The sequence below is a fragment of the Fulmarus glacialis genome, unplaced genomic scaffold (genome assembly GCF_000690835.1).
Source record: "Fulmarus glacialis isolate BGI_N327 unplaced genomic scaffold, ASM69083v1 scaffold10692, whole genome shotgun sequence".
Classification (NCBI taxonomy): Eukaryota; Metazoa; Chordata; class Aves; order Procellariiformes; family Procellariidae; genus Fulmarus; species Fulmarus glacialis.
The window spans coordinates 1-24,922 of NW_009198437.1; the positions used below are offsets into that span (position 1 = coordinate 1).

At 39.6% G+C, this 24,922-nt stretch overlaps 2 protein-coding genes across 2 annotated transcripts in view; one reads left to right on the forward strand and one right to left on the reverse strand.

Annotated features, from left to right (window-relative positions):
• The first annotated feature begins 42 nt into the window (after window positions 1-42).
• Window positions 43-6,818, forward strand: BTF3 (basic transcription factor 3). The gene is made up of 5 exons (XM_009572901.1): window positions 43-206; window positions 2,856-2,969; window positions 3,177-3,378; window positions 5,860-5,916; window positions 6,455-6,818. Exons 1-5 carry the CDS (start codon window positions 138-140, stop codon window positions 6,499-6,501), a joined length of 489 nt encoding a protein of 162 aa, XP_009571196.1. The 5' UTR covers window positions 43-137; the 3' UTR covers window positions 6,502-6,818.
• A 13,500-nt stretch (window positions 6,819-20,318) lies between these two features.
• ANKRA2 (ankyrin repeat, family A (RFXANK-like), 2) overlaps window positions 20,319-24,922 on the reverse strand; it is a 7,867-nt gene continuing 3,263 nt past the window's right edge. The window contains exons 3-8 of the mRNA XM_009572902.1: window positions 24,086-24,151; window positions 22,619-22,716; window positions 22,320-22,445; window positions 21,863-21,929; window positions 21,691-21,771; window positions 20,319-20,655 (exon numbers count right to left, since the gene is read on the reverse strand). Coding sequence (XP_009571197.1) covers window positions 20,600-20,655; window positions 21,691-21,771; window positions 21,863-21,929; window positions 22,320-22,445; window positions 22,619-22,716; window positions 24,086-24,151 — 494 coding nt within the window. The 3' untranslated portion in view covers window positions 20,319-20,599. The remainder of the gene's footprint in view (window positions 20,656-21,690; window positions 21,772-21,862; window positions 21,930-22,319; window positions 22,446-22,618; window positions 22,717-24,085; window positions 24,152-24,922) is intronic.

Consider the following 24,922-nt stretch of genomic DNA (forward strand, 5'->3'; position numbering starts at 1 on the left):
GGTGCCCTCCTGCCGGGGAAGGTGTGTGTAGGTGTGTGGTGAGGGGTAGCCGCGGAGCCCCTTGCGCCCGCCTGCCCTGATGCCGGGCCCGGCGCTGCCTGACCCGCCTTCCATGGGCGCTGTTGTTGCTTCTGCAGATGAAAGAAACAATCATGAACCAAGAAAAGCTCGCCAAGCTACAGGCACAAGTGCGCATCGGTGGCAAGGTAGGAGCCGCCTCCCCACCCTGCCCTCGGGACTGCGTGTCCGTGCACGCACACCAACCTAGCGCGAGGGGTCCTGAAAGCGGGGTTGGGGACCAGCCCTAAGTACTCTCAGCTTGTCGTGGCTGTCCTCAGGGGAAGCTGTGCTGCTGCAGGGATCTCTAGAGTCGGTTCAGTAGAAGCAGTATGTAGTTGCTGAACCTCCAGCGTTTTCTGTTTGGGTTTGTTACAATATATTACAGCAAACTTGCTGCCTATATTCTTGTATGGCCTGTTTTAGAAGTCATGTAGGATTTGAAGTGAGTAGACCTTACAGCAAGTGAGCTTGGGTATAGTTTTCATAACAGATTATAGAGGGTTATGTTCCAAACTCTTGTCACAAATCTTTAAGATGCCCATAGCTGGGTTTTTTTGCCTTTTAGGACAAAACTGGAATTATTTACTTGTCATACTCTTGTAATTGTAGAGTAATATGCTCAGAAAACCTTTTTATTTTATTACAACATCTGAATATATGTGGCTGTGTGATTACTTATAATCTGAAAATGAAAAAGTATGTCGAATATAGTTGTATGCTGGTAAACATTTTAATTACGGTGTCAGTTTTAAGGCAAGAATTTGTTAGTGATTTTTTTATGCTTGAGGAAGTGTATACACAGTATTTTAGAATACAGACTATTCAACAGAACTTTTGCTGACAGTTTCCAGGAGCTTTAATTTCTGTGCTGAATGTTTTTTTGCCTTTAGCTGGAAATTTAGGCAGCCTTAAATCAGGGCTAATGTAGTAATTAACTGGCTTGGTGATTTTGCATGTTCTTTGTATGGGTTACTAGTTAAGCAGAGAACTGCTGTGTTATATTGATGATTGTGTGAATGTTACCAGTGTGTCTGTATTGACTATGGAGGCTTTTAATGTTTGTCACCTAAGAGCATACATTCAGATTACAGCTCTTGCAGCTCTCTGGTCAATATGGGTCTTTTAGAGACATTAAGCAAAGCTTAGAATATGCTGGTGTTGCTGGCATTGAGTTTTAAAATCGGCCTGTGAAATACTTCGAATGCCTGAACTTGACTTTTAAAATTTGTTTTATAACTGGAAGTTGTTACTGGGGTTCTTCATGGCATTGTCACCGTATAAGTTCAGATGCGTGTGGAGGAGGCAAAGGGGGAAGAGTCACTTCTCCACGTGAGAAAGGGCTGCACATTGCCTCTGCTGGAAGATTTTCACAATATTGCAAGGCTGCAGATCTTACAAATAAGCTAAATGCTATGTTTAGATGGAGAGCTATTGTAGTACTTTGTTATGTGAAATTTGAGACTTTTGTGTAGAATATTGCTACAGCTAAACGTCATGCCTCCTCTTCCAAACCTTTTTAGAGGTGTGGCAAATGAGTCTGTAGTAGTCCGTTGGTGGCCTGCCGTACCCACTCCCCTTTCATATAGAGGTAGAGGGGTGTGAACAGCATGTCTCAGCATGATCAGGATAGAAGTTGCTTAGTAAAAATCTGTAATCTTTAGAACCTTAAATCAGTGGAGATGAAAGCAACAGCTGCTCATTTAAATTAAACTCTGGTGTGAAGTTTGAAATCTGTGTTTAATGTGGGTAGAAAGAAGGTACATGTTCCTACATAGCCTTTGATTCAAGACATTATTTTTTGAAATTTATTGAAAGGTCTTTTGTCTGGAGGGACTTAATGTATGCCTTATGTAGCTCAATTCCTAGGTGGTCAAATGGCTTTACTACAATGAAGCCATTTCTATTATATTAGTAGTTTTCAAATCTCTCTGTGCGCTAACCTGGCAGTAGCAGGGAATTAATATCAAGCTTTCTAAACAAATGACTAAACTTTTGAGCTGTAGTCTTCCACGTGTTTGTTTCATGTGAATTTGGCATTAACATTCCTCACTGTTTGTAACTGGATTGTGTTAGAAGTGTTAATGTCCAGCCAGTTTTCTAACTTCGACCAGTTAACTCAAAAGGTATTGCAGCCATTTATACAGCTAGGCAGCACCACGTTCTCTTATTGCTAGCATGTGGCAGATGGGCAACTGGAGTGGGAGGTCTTAGATCACTAGTTACAGTGTGTCAAAAAGGAGCTTAGTTTCACCTGTTCGTGGACATTTTTTAGTGAAGCCTGACGATTGTGCAAGGAAGTACAGAATGACACTTTCTGCTTTTGCGTAAGTGTAGATATCTTCTAATAGGGGATAGTTATTTCCCTGGATAAATCTAGAGCTCTGTGTGTGTTGATAACTTTATGGCTTCTGACTATTATAAAAAAATGGCTACAATTTAAGAAAGATGATCTAAGGAAAAATTCATAAGCATCAGAAATTACATAAAACTGTGCTCATTCTTCAGTTTTATGGCTATGATAACAGATAAGGGTAAATTTGCAATTTTTCTTTTCTAAGATGCTGCAGAATCCGTTTAATAATTGTGGAGTAAACGTTCTCTGGTGCATTGCTTCCTAAAACCTCACGCTTCTCACAAGCATGCAAAGCTTGCCTTATAGCAAGGGAAAGACTGCTGCAGTGCAGTTGGAGAGGTGGGGTTGTGTGCGCTGTGACACAGAAGTAGAACTTTGTATGTTAAGTTGATTTGTAGATGACTGCAGAAGTATTAACTTGTAAATTTTTTTTTTTGCAAAGGGTACTGCCCGCAGAAAGAAGAAGGTTGTCCACAGAACAGCTACAGCAGATGACAAGAAACTTCAGTTTTCTTTGAAGAAACTGGGAGTCAACAATATTTCTGGAATTGAAGAGGTAATTGCTTCAAAGGAAAAAATACTTTTCTATATAGAAGTATAAAATGTATCAAAATCAGTTTCCTGGTAAGTAATGTCCTAAACTTGTCTGTAAATTATCAGTAGGTCTTTATTAATCTTAATTGAAGTCCTTAAGAACTTCAGTTTCCTGTTAAGTTGAAAAATCTTGCTAAACTCCTTCAAATACTGAATTTTTTTCTTGCAGGTAAACATGTTTACCAACCAAGGAACAGTCATTCACTTCAATAACCCTAAAGTTCAGGCATCTCTGGCTGCTAACACTTTCACTATCACTGGCCATGCTGAGACAAAGCAGCTGACAGAAATGCTTCCTAGCATCTTAAATCAGCTTGGAGCTGACAGTCTGACCAGCCTGAGGAGATTGGCAGAAGCTCTACCCAAGCAACGTAAGTTGAAATGTGAATGCATTTCATGCTGGCAGCTGACATGAGGCTTACTTGTATAGCAGCAGTGAAATTCAGTGCACTCTTGCTGTCTGCAAGCGTATTATAAAATGCTTATAAAGAAATGAAACTCTTAGATCTTATTTATAACTCAAATCCAATGATGAATATAACTGAATAAAGCAGAGGCACCTGTCAGCATATATTGCAGCTGGTCTAGGACTGGAAAGCTGTAGCCAGACTTAGTTTCATGGTAGTCTACTTCTTGATGTGGCTACCATATTTTTACATACCTCGTTCATTAAAGCTAGGTAGGTGAGTTACTCTGGAAGAGTTAGGTTTTAAAAAAAGAAACTCTGTCTGTTTTGACGCTTTGAATGGAAACATAAGTAATGCAGAAAGAGGTTTGAGGACAGTCATCTTGCAGCGGCTTTGCTGCCTCATAGGTGTGGTAAAGGTATTTCTTGCACGGGATTTTTGATAGATAGGAGAGAATTACACAGTATTTGTAACGAAATATGTTGGAATTTCCGTGTGTGTAGAACAGTGTAGAGAACAGGACTAGCATGAGCATTAAGCTAGATACACCAAGTTCCTATTTCATCCTTAAATTGGTAAAAGAACATGAACACTTGTTCTTCCTAAAACTGTGTAGGAAAAGTAGAGGAGGGACTTAAGTATGTGGTGTTTGGAAAAGGTGCTGCCACTACAGGATGAGAATTGGGAGTGAAAGGCAGGCTTGTTGACACTGGGAACATTCCTCGTGTCCTGCATGTACAGTCTTCATATTTTTCTGAAATATCTTAAGGCCATTCCTTACAAGGTACGGAACATCCTAAATACAGAAAAATGGGAGAAGCATATTATTGTGTTCAGTTTCTGGTAGTTCTGAACTTGTTACATTTTTTTTCTTCCTGTGCTTTGCTGTCAACAAGACAGCCTCTATTTCCATTCCTAAAGTTGATCATACTTCCTTTCTGTCAACTTCCCACTGAAAAAATCCTGCTAGAAGTAGTCTTCAGGAGGTGGGGTAAACTGCTGCTTTCCCCATGCAACTCAGGTCCTTCCTTCCTAGTGTCAGCTCTCTGGCTTCCTTGTGGTAGTAGTAGGGCTTGAAAGAAAAAAAAACTTGAAGGATTTAACATGATCCCCTAAGATCTCTCTTCTTATAAGAAGATGGGTATATTCTGGATAAGTTTTAGTTTTAGGGAAGCTTGTTTAAAGTGCTTGCTGTGTGTGACCTAGTAAATGGCTGTTCCTTTCCACTTTGGGTGGATGCCAGAGTAGTTGCACAAAACTTTCCATTCAGCATTGTCTGCTAGATTTGGAATTCTGACATCGAAGAGTGAAGTGTCTGTGATGACTGCATTTGCAGGTGCTAAAGTAAGCTTGATCTGGTCTTGGGGATGAGAGAGAATGCAGACAATTTAGGAGGAAATAACATGGTTTGCTTTTAAAATGTCATATTTGATGCTAAGATGCACTTAAGCTGTAACAGCTTGATGCTGTTAAAAAACAAAAGGAGAGTTAGTGGTGACCTTGTCCGAAGCCTTTTCAGACCAAAGTTTATGTGTTCATCTGTTTCGGTTCTTTACAAATCAGGGTACAGGTCTAGTATGAACCCATCTCTTTCCTCATGCCTTTCTTGAAAACTGAGAAGGATTAATTAGGATAAAACTGAGGTGATAGAGAGTATGAGACAGCTTACCCTTGGTAGTACAGCTAAGAATAGCAGTAAAAGTAGTGGCACAGGGACCTGAGTTGTTTATTCTTAGCATTATACTGTTGCAGTTTCACAGATGTTCATTGGTCTGCTACAGTGGACATCGTGAAGTCTCACTAGCTCTGGCTAATACAATGGGAATGGATAAGAAATTACTGAGTCAGCAGAGATGTGGACCAGATGTGGATGGTTATCTCAACCACCTAAGTGTAAAACTCTGCATCCAGTTCCTTATGCCTCTGACTTTGCCAGGGAACAATAATATCTTTAAGTGCCTTCAGTCATGTGTGTCTGCCTGCAGCTTCACAATTACACCTTAGTTTTCATTGAAGGCCTAGGATCATAAGATCCTTTCTTTTCCTTAAATCTTGCTGATGTAAAATACATAAACCTCGAGAAACACTGAGTAGTCAATAAACGAAGCTGCTTTTAAGGGAAATTGGTAAAATCAGTCCCTGCACTTGTAGCTGAAAATTATTGCTGCGCAAGGCACTCAGTATACCTAGATACAAGGTGGTGACTAGTAAGCTGGTTTAGCATGCATCTTCTCATTTCCCTGCTGGGCTGTTTGAGCATTATCAGTAACAAAAGGAACGTGAACTTCCTTGGTTAGTTGGAGATTTTTATTCAGCAGGGGAACTGGGTAAAGCATTGCAGTTTAGCTCAGACTGATAATGTTTTCAGAAAACACAAAGCAAAACAACTAATCGAAATGCCTGTGGTGAGCTTGACTGATGCTTTTGAACTACTTGCTCTTGTAGCTGTGGATGGAAAAGCACCACTTGCTACTGGTGAAGATGATGATGATGAAGTTCCAGGTAAGAACAAGCATGGAGTGGAGGAAAAGGAAGTGAATTTTGCTGAGAGATAATATGTAGCATAAGATTGGGCCAAGGTGGTAAGAGTATTGACTAGTCACTGCTGTCACAGAATTTCTGTGGGCAGGTTATTTCATTTTTTTTCAGACGCCGTGAGAGATTTAGATGGACTGTTGGCTTGAGCTAGCATTTTTGTCTTGTGTAGAAGTAATAGCTATGGCTAAGATAATTATTTAATATTCAATAAGAAGGGTGGGAAGAAACTACCTTCTCAGTATCACTTTGCCCTGTTGTGGGTATAGGGAACTTAAATGCTCTTAAAATTGTGCTTTGTAATGAACCATCTTAAACTTACTTGGTTGAGCAAGAAGAATGAACCATGAACCTCTTAAGAGTTATTTGGTCTGTATTTTATAAGCTGAAAGTTTTTTACGTTACAAGCACTTGATAGGAAGTAGAACTTTGGGGAAAAAAAACCAAGATGTTTGGCAAAGCGGAAGTGGGTCAAACTTTAATTTCAACATTCTTCTTTGTCTAGATCTTGTTGAAAACTTCGATGAAGCTTCAAAGAATGAGGCAAACTGAACTGAGTGTCACTTTCTGAATAAAGTTAAAACTTGAAAAAGCTACATGGAGCTGCTATTTTATATTGTGACTGCTTTGATTTTATTTTTATTTCCTGATGAGATCTCAAGATCTGTGATATTTGGAAACTCCTTGAACCTGCAGCTCTTTAGTTACTGCTTGTACACAATATTATTTTTGTGGCCTGATTGAACAAACCTATGCTTTGAAATAAGTCAGATTGCTAACGAATGTCTGCCTAGACAGAATTTTTGAGTAACTTGTATACAAGCAAAACCCCATCTTTAATGAACTTTGGCATACAATAAAAATATAAAATAAACTTGCTGGTGTGGCTTCTTGTCAGAAAAGCAGGGAAAAAAAATTGGCCGTAAATACTAAACAATCATAAAAGGTCTTGCTTTTCTGCAGAGCTTCTTCCTTTTGCTGTGTTAGAAAACTGGCTTCTAAAAAACTCTTTCTGTGCATAATGGAGCATTTTAGACTTAATCACACTGGTGAATTGCCAGTGTTTCCAGGTCAGAGCTACATATGCTCTAAGTCACTTTGTAATCTGAATTTAAGAAATAGATATGTATTGTAGAAATAATTATTGGTGGTTTAATATAACATAAAATGTGCAAGTTGAGAGAGGACTTGGCTTGGCCTTGAAGAACAGTGGCAAGCTGTTGGCATCTTGGGGGAACTAGATACTAATGTTAAATTTTTATCTTCAGGGGTGTTTAATAGATATTTCCAGGGTGTAACTATTTAATGAGTCAAATAATACTTTCCCAGTATTTTAATTTTACTTCTCTGAAAATGTCAATTATGTGGGGGAATGAAGTATAGGAAGGGGAAAAAGCCTTAACAGAATTGGTAATGGCTTTTAATTAAGTCTCTATTTAGCATCTTCAGATCTATTAACTAATAATTATATTTGGATGTTTCAGGAATATGTTCTTTCTATTGGTTTTGTGTGTTCCAGAGAAAAAGAGAACTTGGTTTCTGGGCACAAGGAAGACTTCTTAAATTCCAGTCTGACCTTTGCATAGCTGGAGCCTCCAGGGGTGAGGGCTAAACTTGATGTTCAGGAGTCTTTGGTGTTAATGATGGATCAGATTGCTTGCATAACAGAAGCTAAGCTAGGATAGAAGAGCACTCAACTACCAGCCTTCTAAGGTTGTCTCGAGAGCAAATACTTCTGAACGTGGAAATCCATCCTGACTTGTGCAGGATAAAATTCAGGGTAAAACTTTGCTGTAGCCATAATGTAAGTTCTCCTTGTGCCTGGGAAAAGGTGGGGCTGTGTCTGACTTGCCAAGCATGTTTGTCATGGTGTAAGTCATTGCTGTTGGGAAACAGTGGAGAAACTTGTTCAAGCCATGCAACTCCTGTGGTTTGAGGTAAGACAGCAGTCTGATGTGAGCATGACATGGCTGAAGTCAGGTGCAAGAACTTACAGTAACAATTTCAGTTTACATGTCTCAGTTTGCAAGTACTTTGTCAGTAAATTACACTTCTAACGTTGAATTAATTCAAATAAAGTGCTTTCATTGAATTGTGGCAATAAGGTAGAAAAACTAAACTATGCAAATTTGAGTTTTGAAATGAGGATGGTGACTTTAAGCAATTACCCTGTAAAAGGTGAAAACCAAATTCTACAGAGTTGTTTACCACACTTCCTGTGACCTGTCAAGTCAATAAATGCCTGCTGATTTTTTTGAGAAATCAATCAATGTGTTGCCCATTCTGTGATTCAAATATGTAAGTCCTTGGAAGTATTTCCATTAAGCCACTGTAGCCCTTGCTCATGAAATGTTTCTGTCTCATGAGGTGACTTAGTGTCTTGCTTAGATGATCTAGACAGTGTTAGCCTCTTCCCCACTAACAGACATACCTGGTGCTTAAAAAATAAGATTCTTGCTAAAGCAGTATCTTTGAAATGCAAAATAATGCTAATCTGGTGATAAGCAGCCATGTGACATGTCTGTGGCAGTCTACGTGCTAGGACAAGCTCCCAGTCAGGAAACACTGGCATATCTCTGCATTCCCAAACTGTGACTGAGGATCAAGATAGGATCAAAATGTGTTCTTGATTATAGCAGATTCTAAATGGAAATAGTTCACTTGTTGGAAGTTTATAGTAGTCTTCATGTCTGACACTTAAATGCTCAGTCCTGGACTCAACGCTGTGATTATTTTCTCTTAGTAAGGAGTTTGCTTATGGTCTTCCTACTCTGTCATTAACTGCTAGAAGCTGAAAATAGTTGTGTTGATGTTTCTCATTAGCTTGAACTTCTATGTAACCATACTGTAATTATGCCATTACGGATTCACATCTGTAGTCTTGCTCAAGGAAAATGGCTTCGTATCTCCATTCCAAATACCTTGGACAATGGAGAAACGAAAACAGATGCCTGCATTTCTATTGAAACAAAGGTTTGTTTGAGCTTTTTATTTTTAAAAAGCTAAGGGAATGTTCTGGTTCTGTCACATCAAGCTTTGTAACAGCTTGACTCCAATACAGTAGTGGGTATTGGTGAGATACTTTTCATCATTTTTGCAACAGATTTTTTGAAGTATCTTCATAATTATTAATCTCATGCTTTAAGGGCTTTGTTCTGGTTTAAAATTAGTATATTCTAATAATAAAACAATTAAAATCCTGTTGGAACGTGGTGAAACTGTATTTTATTAGGCTAGTGTTTGTGTGCATATATAAAAATAAGCTCCCCACTATGGTTTTAAAATAACATTGTTTTTAAAGCTCTAGAAGGTGTCTTGAATTATTACAGATAGGATTTTTTACTGGAAGTGTTGTGAGTTTGAGGTTGTCTCTCTTAGGAAATGTTCCCAGTGAGAATTCCTCATAATTAGTAGTGCATATTTAACATATATTTTGTGCTAATAATGTGTTTTGTGTGTGGAAAATCATATAGACATTTCACTTCCCCTAAAGTGGTTTCATGTATCTCTGCTGAAAACTTAAATGTCACATTATGGTACCGACAGAGTGACAAAGGACACTTGAAATAAAAGAGAATAGCTTGTATTTATTGTCCGAGGCAATGGAAGAATTAAAAGAAAAACAAGATGTGATCAGAACAGTGGCTAGGAAAAAAGCTAACCACTTGGCTTGTGTGGGAATGGTACAGGTGGTGGGAGGTGAGTTGGGGAAGTGAGTATTTTCTGAGGGAGGTGGGGCAGTGGCTGAGAAGCCGGAACATGAAACGTGGTTGATCGTCCTGTTTGTGAGAATGGATTCGAACAAGTTACAAAACTGGAGAGTTAATATTCTGCACAGATAGGAAAGCCTACAGGGAAGTCTGTGTTGATGATGACTAGATTACAACCTTAAGAGACTGGCAAAATGGTGGTATATGTAAAGAAGAGAGACTTTAAAACTAGGTATTTTAAAATATTAACAAGCACTCTACATGTCTTGTGCTTATATAAATACATGCAATGTGGCTCCTGATTTTTCTAAGCTATTCTTTGTTCCTTTTCATATCTATAGTTTCAGCCGCATCCAGTAATTTGTGAGCAATTGCTGAAAATGTTTTCCATTGGATGTGGTAGTTGAAAGATCCTGACCTGCAACAGAGACTGGACTCTGGGAGGAAGTCTCTTTTACAGAAAAGGAGCTGACAGTGCGGCTGAGCCAAGCTTACTTATCTAAGGTGAACAGTCTGTAGCATGAGGGACTATCATGATTAGCTTGACTGTGAGTTAAACTCAATAACTTTAAAGATGGATAAAAAGTGGATGCATCTAGAAGCTCTGAGAAGCCGGAGTATAACTATTTTTGTGTATTCTAATCAACTTTAGCTGTGGTTTCTTGGTAGCATAGGCTACTTGCAGTCTCATCATGAAAGTCTTTAATTGCTCTGTTAATATTCTGCCTTCATGCATAGATTATTGTTAGAGAATAATGTTACTGAATAGAAGGAAGACAGCTCAGGTAATACTGTTACTGTACTGTCTTGCTATAGTCTGTTTTTTTGTGAGAAATAGATTTAACAGATGCAACTTGTGTGTTGCCTTTACATTGCAGTGAAGGTATCCTGGCAATGAAAAAGCTGTTCTAACGGTTGTGTAGTGCAGGGATGAATAATACTTTTACGGATGAGTTACAGTCCAACCTCTTGCATTACTAATGAATCTGAACAAAACATAGGTTAATTAGTGTTGTAATGGTATAAGCACTAATCATTATTTTTATAGTGTATGTCTATTACTTCTTACATAGGCAGAAGGCAGAATTCTAGGACATCTTAACTGCTATTAACATCGTGGGCTGGTTGAAGGTCAGTTTGGTCATGCAACACAGTGCTTTTGCTTTTGATACCCGATAACAAACATTTGCAACACTTTTCTCACACAGTGATTTGATGTGCTATGCAGGATATTGGCAGATAATGGTGGAAGTATCTGCTGCACGTGAAATCCCTGTTCTACATTTCTGTTTATGAGTAGTGGTTTTTGGGGTTTGTTTTTGGGGTACTGGAAAAATAGAGATGTGGGTTGTGCCCTACTCTCCCAGTTTTTAGAAGACACCTGAAGTTGACTTGAATGGGTCTTACTTTCTTTGGTTGGAGACTTCCACAGTTGTTTATGGAGCTGTAACTGAGTTAATAATGTCTAGTGGGCTTTTGCTGGAATCTCAAAAATTTCCTGAGCAGTCTTCTGCATCACAGCCAACATGTAACTTGTGGCAAACGTTTGCACCTGCTTATTATCACTGGGTTTAAAATGTTGCAATAAGATTAAGCAAGATTTGAAGATGTTGGAAGTATCTACTGAAACAGGAACTCTGGGTTTAAGCCACAGGTCCAGGAATTGTGGCTAGTCCTGCTATGCTGTCCTGTTATTTTCACCAACCGCATCAGGCAATTGCAGAGGTAACTGAGTATGGCTTGAGGGTCAGATCTTCTCTCAGCAGTAGCATTTTGTGGGCTGTTGTTTTGCAATGAGTTCCTAATAACTATGCATAAGTAACACTGCCACCTTTAAGGACCCAGCTGAGATCCAGGCAGGCTTTTTGCGCTCTTGGCTTGTGGCTGTGCAGGACAAAGATAATATAAAGATGGCTGTGTAAGCCAAAATCTGTGCTAGATCTGTGACATTAGTGTGTGACATTGACATCTGTGGCATTACACACCTGCTGAGTGTAACTGGCAGTCACAGTAGAATGGTGTTGGTAATGCATGTATGTGGTAATTAAGACCTTCCTTGTCTCTTCAGTATTGTTGCCTCTGCAGGACTAGCAGGAGTTAAAAGCTGTAATGCCTCATCAGAGCCGCTTATGTGAGCAACATGGTTGTGATACACAGTGAGCACACTTGGCTGGGTAGGAACCATTTTTACAATATGATGATCAACTATGTTTTAAGGACTTCTGAATTTGTGCTCATTTCTAACATTGTTTGGCTTCACCTATACAGGTCAGTCAACTCACATTTTGTTGTGTTGTAGGTGGGGGATTCATCTGCCCCTACCAGGCATAAATCTTATGTAAACAGCTACTGCCTCAAGGCTCCTGATCCTGTAAAGGTAATGTGAACGTGAGTGTGTGTAGGATTCGTACCTAAACCGAAAATGAGATGGAATGAAAAAATTGAACAGTTGTGGCAGCAGAGTGGCAGGCTCATTGATTTAAGGTGTCTCTTACAAGTTTTTGTCCCTGGGAGAGTTGGCGTCCAAAGCAGCAGAAGGAGTTAATGTGGAAATTAATTTATTTCTGTTCTGGCTGCCTTGCACCACTTAATGTTAGGAATCAGGAGATGGTGCAGTTCTTTCTGGTTTAGGGAAGTTCCTAAACAATGTGAAACCAGCATAGCCAGCTCATGCAGCTGGGATTTGCCTTTGGCATATGTTGGGGGCAGCATTTGGATAAACAATCCCTGTGTACATCTGCAGCATTTCATGCTCCAGTAATTCCTACCCGAGGGTGATGATCTTTAAGATTTTTTTGGTGTGTTTTTTACTGTTTGTAGAAACTGGAGTAGCCTACAGGTCTCGGGATTCACAGAGTCATCTTCTTCCACCAGCATACAAAATTCAGACTTGCTTAGATGTGACCTATTGCATGTATACGCTGGTGTCTAGGCTGACCTCTATCAGGAACTGTAGACTAGATGGATTGTCGTTCTGCTTTACTGGGTCAGCCCTCTCACATTTGTAGAATAGACTCTCTACTCCCGTTATATTTGTTCCTCATTTTTTGCATTGTCCTATTTTAATTATTTGTACCTTGAAAATTAAGTACTATTATTTGTTTCAAAACCTGGAATTGTTTTTACTTTTGCTTTTTCAATTATGTCCCATCTCTGTAGCTCTCAGCTTTCAGCGGGAAATACAGGATATTTGACAGACAAAGTATCTCAGCAGGCTGTGAGTTAAATTCCAAGGGGGACTTGAGCCTTCAAGGATGCACCAGTGTATTTTCTGGGGAGCCTGTGGATCTTCTTGAAACCTTCACATTTTATGTGAGCAGAAAAGCATAATGCTTCTACACAAAAGCCTTTTTGGAGACAATGGCAATGTCGTTGTGCCTGTGATCTTACCCTGTACTTGTGACAGACATTATACCACAGATGCAGAATAGCTAGGCAAGCTGTTTTTGTGAGGCATTTTCAGAAGCAACTGCATTTTGAGTCCTTAGGTTCTAACATTTAAGATGATCTAGGTGTAGCCTAATGGCTACAAGTGCAGGGATTTATAGGGTTTAGCCAGAGCTTGCCCATTTTTCAGCTGTGCTAGAAGCCTGGCTAAGTGCTGGCACATCAAGTTTGCTTGCAGATTGCACATCTAGTGTCCTCTAGCTGACAATAATATAGAAAGGTTGAGTCAAGCCATTGGATGGTATGCTAAGTCCTCCTGAAATACTTGCAAGTGATAAATACTAGAATTTGTGTGAAGATCATACTGTCCTGTAAGCTGTATTTTCTGTTTATGAAATAGAAATGCTGATGTGCTAGAAAAACTTGTGAGCTGTGAAAAGCATGTCATGTGGCTGTATTTGCCATGTTTTGATTTCAGTGCTAAAAAAGGAGCACGTGCAGTTGGTTTAGGTAATGAATCAAAATAATATTCCCCACAATGCAGGTCAGGATTTCTTTTTTCAGAGGGTTATTTGGAGATTACTTAGGTTTCTTGTTGCAGGAAAAGGATGAGCAGTGCAGCGCAGTCCCACAGCTGTAATCCACCTTGTTGCTGTGCCCAGTTTACATCTCCCTTTCTGTTGGGCTCTCCAACCTTCCCCGCTGATTTCTGTGTGCATGGTTGGCTTCATCACTGCTCACCTGCTGAAGATTGACTGACATGCTTTACAGTCCTGTATGCCTGGAGAGTTGCTAGTTTAATTTGGTGACAAACCAACCTCAACAGAAAGATCTATTCAGACATCATTCCTAGGACTAACCCCTAACAATATCGTTGATGTTTAAAGTTCCAAGTGACTGGATTCGTGATTCACCCAGTCACACATTCATTGCCAGACAGAGCAGTGTACTTCCTGAAAGCGTTGTGTGCTGCACAGCAGGAGGTGCATGCAAGCGGAACTGCTATAACAATACTAACGATGATCATGCTAGTGATGCAAATCACTGCACTCCAATGATTTATACTGTTGTAAAGGGAAAAAAATCTGGTCCACAATGTTCAGGAAAAATTCTGCTGGAATGCCCCTAACAATCAGCTTCCTAGTGAAAAATGCAGAACAGATTTTAGTCTATCATCCCAGTAAACACAGTCTTTCTCTTTCTTTCTGTCCCTTATCCTTTACCCTTTCATGAGAATATGGAGTTGCATCTGGTTTGTGCTAGGGGTTACAGCCTACAGCTGTGAATGTGAACTGCTTAGGTGGAACAAGTTACCTAGAATTAGGATAAACTTTCATGGTTGCTCTACTTCTGACACTTTTTGTTCCAAGTACTGCTATAAAACAGTTGTGGACGATAAGTAGTAGTTCTGGCCTTAGTTTATGGCTGTCTCTTCAGGCTGCGAGTTAAGTAGCATCATCAGGGTTTAAAAAAGTGAGCTTTAAGGTTGCTTAAAGGTTACTGGAAGAATGTAGGACCAAAACAGTAAAACAGCTTTGGAAGTCCAAAGTTGGTGCATGCCGTAAGTAGAAGTTTGTCTTATGTTGCTTCTCAGCCAAGTAAGAATAAGGTTCAGTGGCTGATTTCCATCTCCTTGGAGTTGAGGAATAGTATTTCTTTCTGCAGGAATACCATTGGGATACCGGCTGCTGAATTCTCTGAAAAAAAGGAGTGCCATGGGGGAAACTTTGCATCGTGGCCCTGGGACAGAGTTTGCCTCTGGTGCCACAGCGGGGAGCTGTGATCACCTCGCATGGATCTTGGAAAAGGTGGAGAGCAGAGGCCCCCTCTTCCATCCCCTGGCTCCCTGCTGTGGGCACTAGCTCCCTGTGTAGCATGAGGAGGTGTAGGATACTGATTTTTTTATTTATTTGTTTATTTTTTATACCAAGGGAAAACCCACAGGAGGCTGAAGGGAGATGAGGCTCTACCCTGGGAAGGTCTGGCAGGAGGTTGCTGCTTTCTGTAACTGTCTCAGAAATACGAGTGGGGTATTCAAAGTACAAGGCAGATGAACAAAGAAGGCAACAGAGTGGAACTAGTAACAGCCCCAGGGAAAACCAGAACAGACAGGGAAGAGTGTTACAAAGTGCTCATCACATTACATGCAAATAGTAATGCTAACATTGTACATGATTAATTCCTCACTTGACTGAATCCTGTCTGGATGAAAATGTATAGATTTAAAATTATGTTTCTGTCACCCGACACTGAGGGGACAGACAGGTTCTTTTAGGGATCCTTGGCACTAAGTTGTAGCTAGAATTAAAGCTTTTTTTTCTTAACAGGATATTATGATTAGTATAGCACAGAATTTGATTAGAATGGCACAGGATTTCTCCAAGCATTACTTGGAGTACAATTATACAATATACAATTGTAGTACAATTTATAAGTAGCATAATACAGAATTTATAATACAACTTAACTTAAAATTTCTAATCACCTAGATACTAACTTAACTTACAATTTTTAATCGCTTGGACTCTCTGCAGATGGGGTCAGATCTTAATACATGGTTTGCTGTATCAATATAACAATCATAATCTAGACTCGAAATCATATAAAAGAATACGAGTCACTCCCTCAGACCTTGGAGGAAGCAGACGATGGTGGAGGCGTCCCTGGTCGCGGGGGGGTCACGGCCTCGCTGTCCAGCAGCAGTTCTGGTCCAGGTTCCCCCTTAGGACTTGAACTGCGTGGTTTTACAGAGAGTGCTCTGGGTGCCGTTACCCTTCCCTGTTCTGTGGCGGGGTCATCACCAACAGCGGCTTGGCTGGGTGCCTGGGACCTTCAAGGCTGGCAAGGAAGGGCGTAGTCGGCCTGGTGCCCAGGAACCTTGAGGCCGATAGGGAGGGGAGGAAGAAATCTGTTTGGTTCATCTGCTTGGTGCACAGGACCTTCAGGGCCTGATAATGAGGGGAAAGGGAAGGAATACATGACCCTCTCAGTCACAGAGGATGGCTGCTTGCCTTATAAAATAGTGTTAGTTATGCTAACCACATTACCAGGGGTGGGGAGCAAGGGGTTCAGTTCAATCACGGTTTCCTTAAGAATGGCTTTACAGACAGAATCTTAACTGCTTTTAATCAAATATTAACAATGTCTTTTTGATTATTCTTCACTGTCTTTGTTGGTTCAGTTTCTGTCTCAGCCATTGCCTAACTGTGAGAAAGCAGAATTTCTTTGAGCAATTACAAAGTGGATGTGTAAAATTTTTTCTCCTTGGTAGAATTATTTCACACCTGTATTATTGCCCTCTATGAACAGAGCTGTTTGCTTTTTTAGCTTTCTTTCACCTCCCTGCCAGACAGATAAAGCCTATCTGACTTGCATGGTAAGGTTTCTAGGCTGTTGCAGCTGGTAGTAGCTGTAAATGAATGTTAATTCTGACAAATGTTGTACCCACTGCACTGCAGACTAGAGTTCATTTGTTGTGTACTTCCTCTGTTAAATAGACCAGAATACCCTGCAAAGCCAAACATGGATGAATGAGAGAAAGACTTTGTGCAGCTCTGAAGCATTTGGCTGTTATTACTACATGAAACTGTGCTAAGCAATCTGCTTTGTGAGGCAGAGTTCATGACATCTGTGATTATATGCTGCACATTGAATTGGGCAAAAATAATTTAGTTAATCAGGAAAAGTAACTTGTTTGCTAACACTCTGAAATACAGTCTGCTGTCATTCAAATTCAAACGTAAAATATTTTATTAAGATTCCCTTAAGACATTACATTGGCAAGAGCTTTTGGTAAAAGGTTTGGGAGAATCAACTTGGATTTTGACTGCAGAATTTTCAAACTCCTCCAGTCTTGTGGCAAGGAAATGCTGCTTCGAACCATGGGTGTGGTTCGAAGGTAACTCCTAGCATCTTCTCCCTGCCATCAGAGGCTACAGAAATCCTTCACCAAAACAAAACCAGCAGGCTGACATTTCAAAATGCTTATCAATGCTGAATCAGGGGCTTTAAAATTTTTACCACTACAAACAAAGAAAACTGAATACGGAGAAGTATTTACACTAAGAGAAATAAAAATTCATTGTTGTGCCTCAGAGAAACACAAAGTATGTGGAGTGAAGCATGCTGTTAATATTGCATAATCAACAGTTGTCTATGCTTTCTTGACAGTGATTTTTTTCCAGTGAGTAAAGCTTTTTCTTTGCATAGATTTCCACCTCACACACACACACACACACACACCCCTCCCCCCCAGTTTTCTAACTCTTAAGTTTTCCTCAGGGTGCCTGAATCATAGCTTACAAAATACTGCTGGCTGTTCCCTGCGGAGTCTTCACAAGAGCCACAAAAAACTTCAATTGCATGTTCATTGCCTTAACAGCATAATGTTACTCTATAGTAATGTTACTCTATAGAAAAGGCTCTTAATGCAGGAAACAACTTCTGAAAGATGACCATCTTCACCTCTGTACTCACTTCTGTGGGATGTGTGGTGAGGACTATCTGACAACTGCTTGAAATTCTACAGCAAAAAGATGGAAGAAATTTTACGTTTTGCTGTCTTAATCTACATTCCTCTCTTTTCCTCTCTTCCTATATACTCCAAAAATGCATTTTCTAGGATACATTTCCAGGAAATAGTGAAGAATTAGTCAGTTTATGTCCTATATATTAACTCAATGCTGATTGAAGTTCAAGACAAAATACAAAGCAGGTATTGAATGTTCATCATTTGGAAGTATTTTCCTGTAACATATATAATACAGAAAAAGGAAATTCTGTTCCTTAGGCATACTTATATAGCATGTCTATATGTCTTAAAAATTAATCAGAAATGGCTCAGGTTATATTTCAAGAAAACACAGTTTGCATTTTATTTCATTGTTTTTCAAATACATGGAAGTTCAACATTTGTTTTTACAAAGGCCATTAAACCTCAGTAGTTTTAATATGCAACTTTACAGTAATTGCCACTTCATACTATTTTATTTTAAAATTACTTACAGTAAGATGTATTTTTCTAGATTTTGATTATGAAACAATTTCCCTCCCTTGCTTTCAAGGCATGTCAGATTTACGTTTTCTTTCATCTGATTTAATCATGCATGATATGGTAAAACTGGTGTAAACCCTACATAAAAATACAAGTGTCAAAGCCTGGGAGACAGATAATACTCACTTAAATGCAGCAAGGATTTCACCAACACCTGCAAGATTGGTTACATTTTCTTGCTTCACCTCCCTTAAAGTTCATTCCATTTCAGATTTCGGCTTCATGAAAGAAATGGATCTCTGGACTGGCTGTCACACAACCAACCTTTCAGAGGTTAATTCTGACCCGATTTACACCTTTTATACGCCACAGATGTTTCACTACAGAGTCAGAGAGAAATTTGGCCACAAATTCAGGTTTAATCCATGTAGGCTTGGACTTCTTTTTGCTTCCTTCATTTTCCCCTATTGTATATTCAGTCACTTTGAAATAAAAAGTTAGCATTTTGAATTCATTATTTCTCTGGCCCTGATCCAAAGAACTCAGCAGGATTATTCCCCAGCCTTCCAGTACCTTTGGTCAGGTGCATGTACTTTAAATAGTATTGATTTCCTTTGTGTATGGAATGATTTTCAAATAGAAAAATCAAACATGTTAGAGATGCTATATTAGGAATACAGTAACTTACCTGGGTCCACCCATGTCTTGAGAACTCTAGGTGGAGAGTAAATTGGAGACTGGGCTCACTACCCATGGCCAGGGGAAGAAAGGCAGGCATGAGGGGTGTATGTATGTGAACAGATGCCAGACCTCTAGCGGACACAATGGAGAAATGCTTATAGAAACGTGTCAACACCGCATAGGGGATCTGTATGTACTGTCAGGGCAAAAGCTGCTGAAGTCTCTTTCAAAAGCTTATCTATTATTTGTGCAAAACTATCACGTCCCATCACTCAGCATAGTGCAGGGGTCCCAGAAAATCAGTTAACATTTTTCAACTAATTTCAAAATAATAATTGCTGTTCTAACTAAACAGCTACACCAGGACATCCCCCCAAATTGGAGGACAAGAGGCTGGAGAGCAGCCCCATGGGAAAAGATCTGGGGGTCTGGGTTGATGGCAGGTTGAATATGAGTCAACAGCATGCCCTGGCAGCCAAAAGGGCCAACCGTGTTCTGGGGTGCATCAAGCACAGCATAGCTGGCCGGTCAAGGGACATGACTGTCCCACTCTGCACTGCACTGGTGCGGCCCCTCAAGTACTGTGTGCAGTTTTGGGTGCCTCAATATAAGAAAGATATCGAACTATTAGAGCGTGTCCAGAGGAGAGTGACCAAGATGGTGAAAGGCCTCAAGGGCCAGACTTAGGAGGAGAGACTGATGTCACTTGTTTTGCTCAGCTTGGAGAAGGCTGAGGGGTAACCTCATCGCAGCCTACCGTTTCCTCAAGGGGGGCAGCGGAGGCACCTCAGGGGAGGTGCTGATCTCCTCCTTCTGGTAACCAGTGATAGGACACGAGGAGATGGAATGAAGCTGCGTCAAGGGAAGTTCAGGTTGGACATTAGGAAAAGGTTCTTCACTAAGAGGGTTGTTGGTCACTGCAACAGGCTCCCCAGGGAAGTGGTCACAGCCCCAAGCCTGTCAGAGTTCAAGGGGCATCTGGACGATGCTCTTAGTCATATGGTTTAGTTTTAAGTAGTCCTGCGAGGAGCACGGAGTAGGACTCAGTGGTCCCTATGGGTCCCTTCTAATCTGAGATATTCTATGATTCTATGATCCAAAGTACCCCACTTTGGCTGAAGAAGTCTGGAATGCAGTAGGCTCTGGCTTCTTTTCCCATACAGCTGATGTCTACTTTCAGCCACTGCGGGGAGGATATTTAGGAGCTAGAAATTCTGCACTTGCAATTAGGCTTCCTTATACCACAGAAATTTCTACCTAGGACACTCTGGCCTAGTTGTTTCAGAACTACAACAGGAAGGCAGAGGCAGGTGGAAAGAAATCAGGTAGAATTAAACTACCATCATCAAAGTCCTTCAATTTATTACCAACTTCTTAAAAATTGGACAAAGCCAAAAGCTGACACAGTAATATTAACTGGGGGTCTTGAAAAGAATCACACATGGTGCACATTTTGATATTATTAACAGTAAAGACATCTATATTCTATGGTGATATACCTCAATATCTAAACAAATTTCTTCCTGTGAATATGTATCAATGATGTGATCAAGCAGGACACTTGGCACAGTGCCACCCACTGCACTCAGTGTAAACATTTAGATGGTCAAAACTGGTTCTATTTACAAAGTTTTCCATGCAGGACAACTGTCTTTTTCTTCTAAAATTATACAAAATATATTTAAGAAAAGGATGACATCGCATATTTCTATGAACAACAATGAAAAAAGAGGAACCATATTAAAAAGCTGAACTAAAACCAACAAATAGTTGAACTGAGGTAAAGTTACAAAACAACCAACCCTTGTCACTGATTACAGGGCTAAAAAGCAGTTCAAATTTCCAAGCCAAGAACTGACACCCGCAGAAGAGCCAACCATTATTCCTTGATATTCTGAAGTAGCCTTAATAAATGAGACTCAATAACCTGTTGAACTAAAGCAGAGAAAAAATCAGGTTAATCAGTGTTCAATGTTTTTTCACATCTTTAGGGTGGTACTATTTTTTCCTGTACCATCATTTAATAAAAAACAGACAGGAATACATTCACTCTGGGCAGGGAGTTTGCATCCCTTCAGAAAATAAAAGCCTCATATAATGCAAAACCAATACACCCAGTAAGGCAGATGATGGTTTTTGGAGGTGATGATCTGTTCTCTGGTTTGATTAGGCAGATAGCATACAGCAGGAAATTTTTAAGCCTATAAGTGGAAAGTAGGCAAAAAAGTTTATTAGAAAACTACTTCTGTGGAACATTTTGAGATTGAACTTTTGACATCTAGACATCTGCGAAGTTACTGGCCCCCCATAAGCACAGGGCTCTGCTTGGGGAAGCTACATGTGCAGTGGTGGGCTTATTTTTGGATTCAGGTAATTTCTGTAATGGCAGACATTTCACAGCTTTCAAAATGAAGGCAGCATGAGGGAAAAAAAATGAAGCCTCCCTTCTTTGCTTCTGTTTTCCAGAACCAAGTAAGGTAGCCTAATTCACTGATCCTGGCACTATTACTGTCTGCCTCCAAGATAAACTAGAGCTAGAGCTAGTCTGACAGGGGAAGAAGGTTTTGCAAACTGCATCACATGATGCCAATCAACAGAGCGCCAGAGTGAGGGGTTCCGGAGGGCTGCAGGCCTCTTACCATTGTCCAGTGCAACACATACTCCTTTTTACAGGGTCAGGGAGCCGCTCAGCTGCCCTTGTCTGAATCATGGCTGCATCAGCCCTACACACCATTATTTGTGCCCACAGATGCAGATCCAGGTCAGTGACATTTTCTTACTAGGTACCTAGCTTTCTGAGACAGGGACGGAAGCTTTTACCCATTTTGGTCCAATACATTTAGGTCTATTGAGATTTTTAGGACAGGGATCTTCTTACAGTTGCAGAACCTCTACTAGGCCGTTACAGCAGCTACATAAACAAGGAGCAGTAAAAATAAAAATCAAAGAATTCACATTTGCAATACTTACCACTCCGATAGCCCAAGGCTACAGCCAAATCCATGGAATTATAGCCAGCATCTGTTTCGATAGTTGGATCAGCACCGCTTTCTATGGAAAGTAGGAAAGGAAACTCTCATTTCTGACAATGAGAACTGACAGTACATTATTACTGACAATTCAGTTTGGACAGTCTGCTTACCAAGGAGAATTTTTACACATTTCACATGGTTCCCGTGTACTGCATATAGTAGAGGGGTGCCTCCATTCTGCAAAAGCAGGGAAAAGCCTTAGACACTTAATGATTGAGCAGGCTGCAACTGTAACTCCTTAACACACCACTATGCTTCTATGTATCAGTAAGAGACTTCACAAGTTTTATAAAAATGAGGTTCCATTTTGGTTCTTCACAACTTCCATCTTTTTTTGTCCACTGTTTAGACTGTAAGCTCACCCTTCTACAAGGACTCAGCGTTACTCTCATTCTCTTTTTACCAAAAAGTCAGAACTAGTAGGGCCAACTTCTCTTATCCTACAGAAGTTTTGAAACTCTCAAGATATTTCAGAAGTAGAACAATTTTCAAACCCAAGCCAATGCTGTGCCCCGATTCAAATTTCTGACTAAAGCACCTTCCGACATAAATTCAAGCTAGTCTTACCCAGTCATACTCATTGACATCAACTCCACAGTCGAGCAGCATTTTGACAATATCTGTGTATCCTTTACTGCAAGCCAGTGAGAGGGCACTTTCTCGCCCTTTCCCCAAAATCTGAGGATCTGCACCCTGAGATAATAATAATTAAAAAAATCAAATTAACCACACTTTTTTTAAATATAAGGTTTTACACAGAACTTAACTTTAAAACTTTTAAGTTCATAGCAGCATTGACTTAGGAAGGCAAATTGAACTAAAAAGTAAATAAAGAAATTTAAAATGAAGTGTGGTTTTTTCCTTACATTCTGGAGGAGAAATTCTACTACTGCTATCTGCCCATGAGCTGCAGCCCACATCAGAGGGGTAAATCCTTCTTCATCCTTATGATTGATTACATTTTCTGTTTAAAGAAAAATATGCAATTTAGTAATCCCTTTCTCTAATTCATTGTATGAGCTGGTGAAATACATTGATGTATCCATGTTGAATGGACTGAGGTACCAGTGTATCCTACAAGTCATTCTCATCTTAACTTCAAAAACAAAATTCTATGCCAATGGTGGTGCAAGTATCTTTGTCCAAGAAAGAAAAAAACATCCAACTGACCGAAGTAAAATTTAAGATTTGGGTTCATTTTTTTTTTTTTTAAGCTCTATAAATTTAAGCTCTGTTTTTACTCAGAAATGCTGCAAGTTGTCTGTAATCTGGGCTTCATCTTTGGAAAGAAGAGAAGGGCTGCTTGCAAAATAAATATGTACATTCTGTAGTATACTGTAGAAAGTGTTTTTTTCAATAGAGTGAGCCACACAATCTTGTGAAGAATTAGCTTGTGAAGCAATACAGATAGTGTAACTTCATTCACCCCAAAATTCATGTTATCAATAGGGTGTTTTGTGGAAACAATTAAGGTCTACTTCTAGTGCAGCTGGGAGAAGGAGAAAGAACTTTTTTCAACAATTGGCTGACTGAAATAGTTGAGTTGGAATTTTTTTTTTTTAATATCTACACACTTAAAAAGTCCCATGCTTATCATAGCACCATAATATGCACTGACACTCCAGAATCGATTTGCTTTCCATATACATGGCTCATTACCAAGTATATAGACTTGGTGACTCACTACCTGCTTTCCAGTAAACATTTCAGCAAAGATGCACTGAAAGCATGGCTGATTACTAATAATACAGTAAGAATATATTATTAACAGTACTCAATTCAGTATGTTATGTAGAGCTGAAATTTTGTATATGTATTACGGACGCACAAATGTCACACTGAAGACTATCACAAAACTCAGAATGAGTAGCACTATCATATTGCAGGTGTGAGCCATGGTTTAAATTACCAACATAGAGCTCTACACGTTGAATGATTAAATAGAATTGGAAAGCCACCATTAATAGAAATGTGTTTTAAATTACAAAGATAATTAAAAAACCCAAAACTCTTCTGATAGAACTAACAGATTCTCCCTCCTCATTTCCATGGACTACCTATATAACTGGGGAGTAGGGGGAGGAAGGGATTTACCCACAATCCTATTAACGCTAATGTTTAATTTAAAACGCAAATCATAGCAATGAGTGAATAAAAGACTGATGTGAAACAATAGTCCACATCCGCAAAGAACAGATACCTCAAATATCGTTCAATTTGTACCAGAATTGAGGATTTTTTTTAATACAGCTTTGGGGAAAAAGTCAAGCACAACAAGGGTATAAATGCCCCAAAGAAAAAACAGGAAGGCATTTAATCTCCTTCTGTCTCACCTTGTTCAATACGTGTGGCCAGATACAACATTTCTCCCTGCGCCGCCAGCTGATGAACTGACAAAGCTGCAAAAGGGAAAGCAAAAGCATGGTGTTACACACATCAATTTTCATTCTGCTCTATTTGGAGCTCAGCATAACATGTCCATCGGCTTGAGCAGTACAGAACTTGGATTTGAGAGTGTAGACAGGTTTCATCTTAAACTCTGAACTGGAATCACTATCTTAAAAACTGAAAAGTTTTCGAAGAGTTTCATAGGTTTAGGTAATTTTTTAACCAATGTATAAATCGTACTAGAAAGCAAAGATACTTCCTACACTGACTCTTTACAAGGCAACATGCTCTCTTCTCTGCTGCTTGGTCAGCAACCCAAGATCATATTAAGAACATTTACCAAATGAAAATAAGCATCTTTTAACAAATTAAGGCTGTATAGTTTAAAAATGACATCTAAGAGATCACATGCCATCAGGAGACCTGTCATGCTGCTCAATAAAGCCTCTAGCATGACTCTCACTCACAATGTGGAACAGATCAGACCTTACAAAACCATACACAACATGACATCTACAGGGGAAGAAAAAGATTGTGGGTTTTTTTTTTAAATTTTTAATAAAAAGTACCAAGCATTAAAAGCAGAATAATTCTTACGAGATTATAAAGAAAAAAATTTCTAATCCCACAGTAAACTCTGCACAGGTGCATGGTTTTGATAATTACAACTTGGAGCAGGTCTGAAAGGTGCTCAGGAGGGAATATATAATACATTTTCCACACTATATAATAACAAAACTAGCTAATGATTACATAATATGTAAATGTTGACTGTCCTCTTC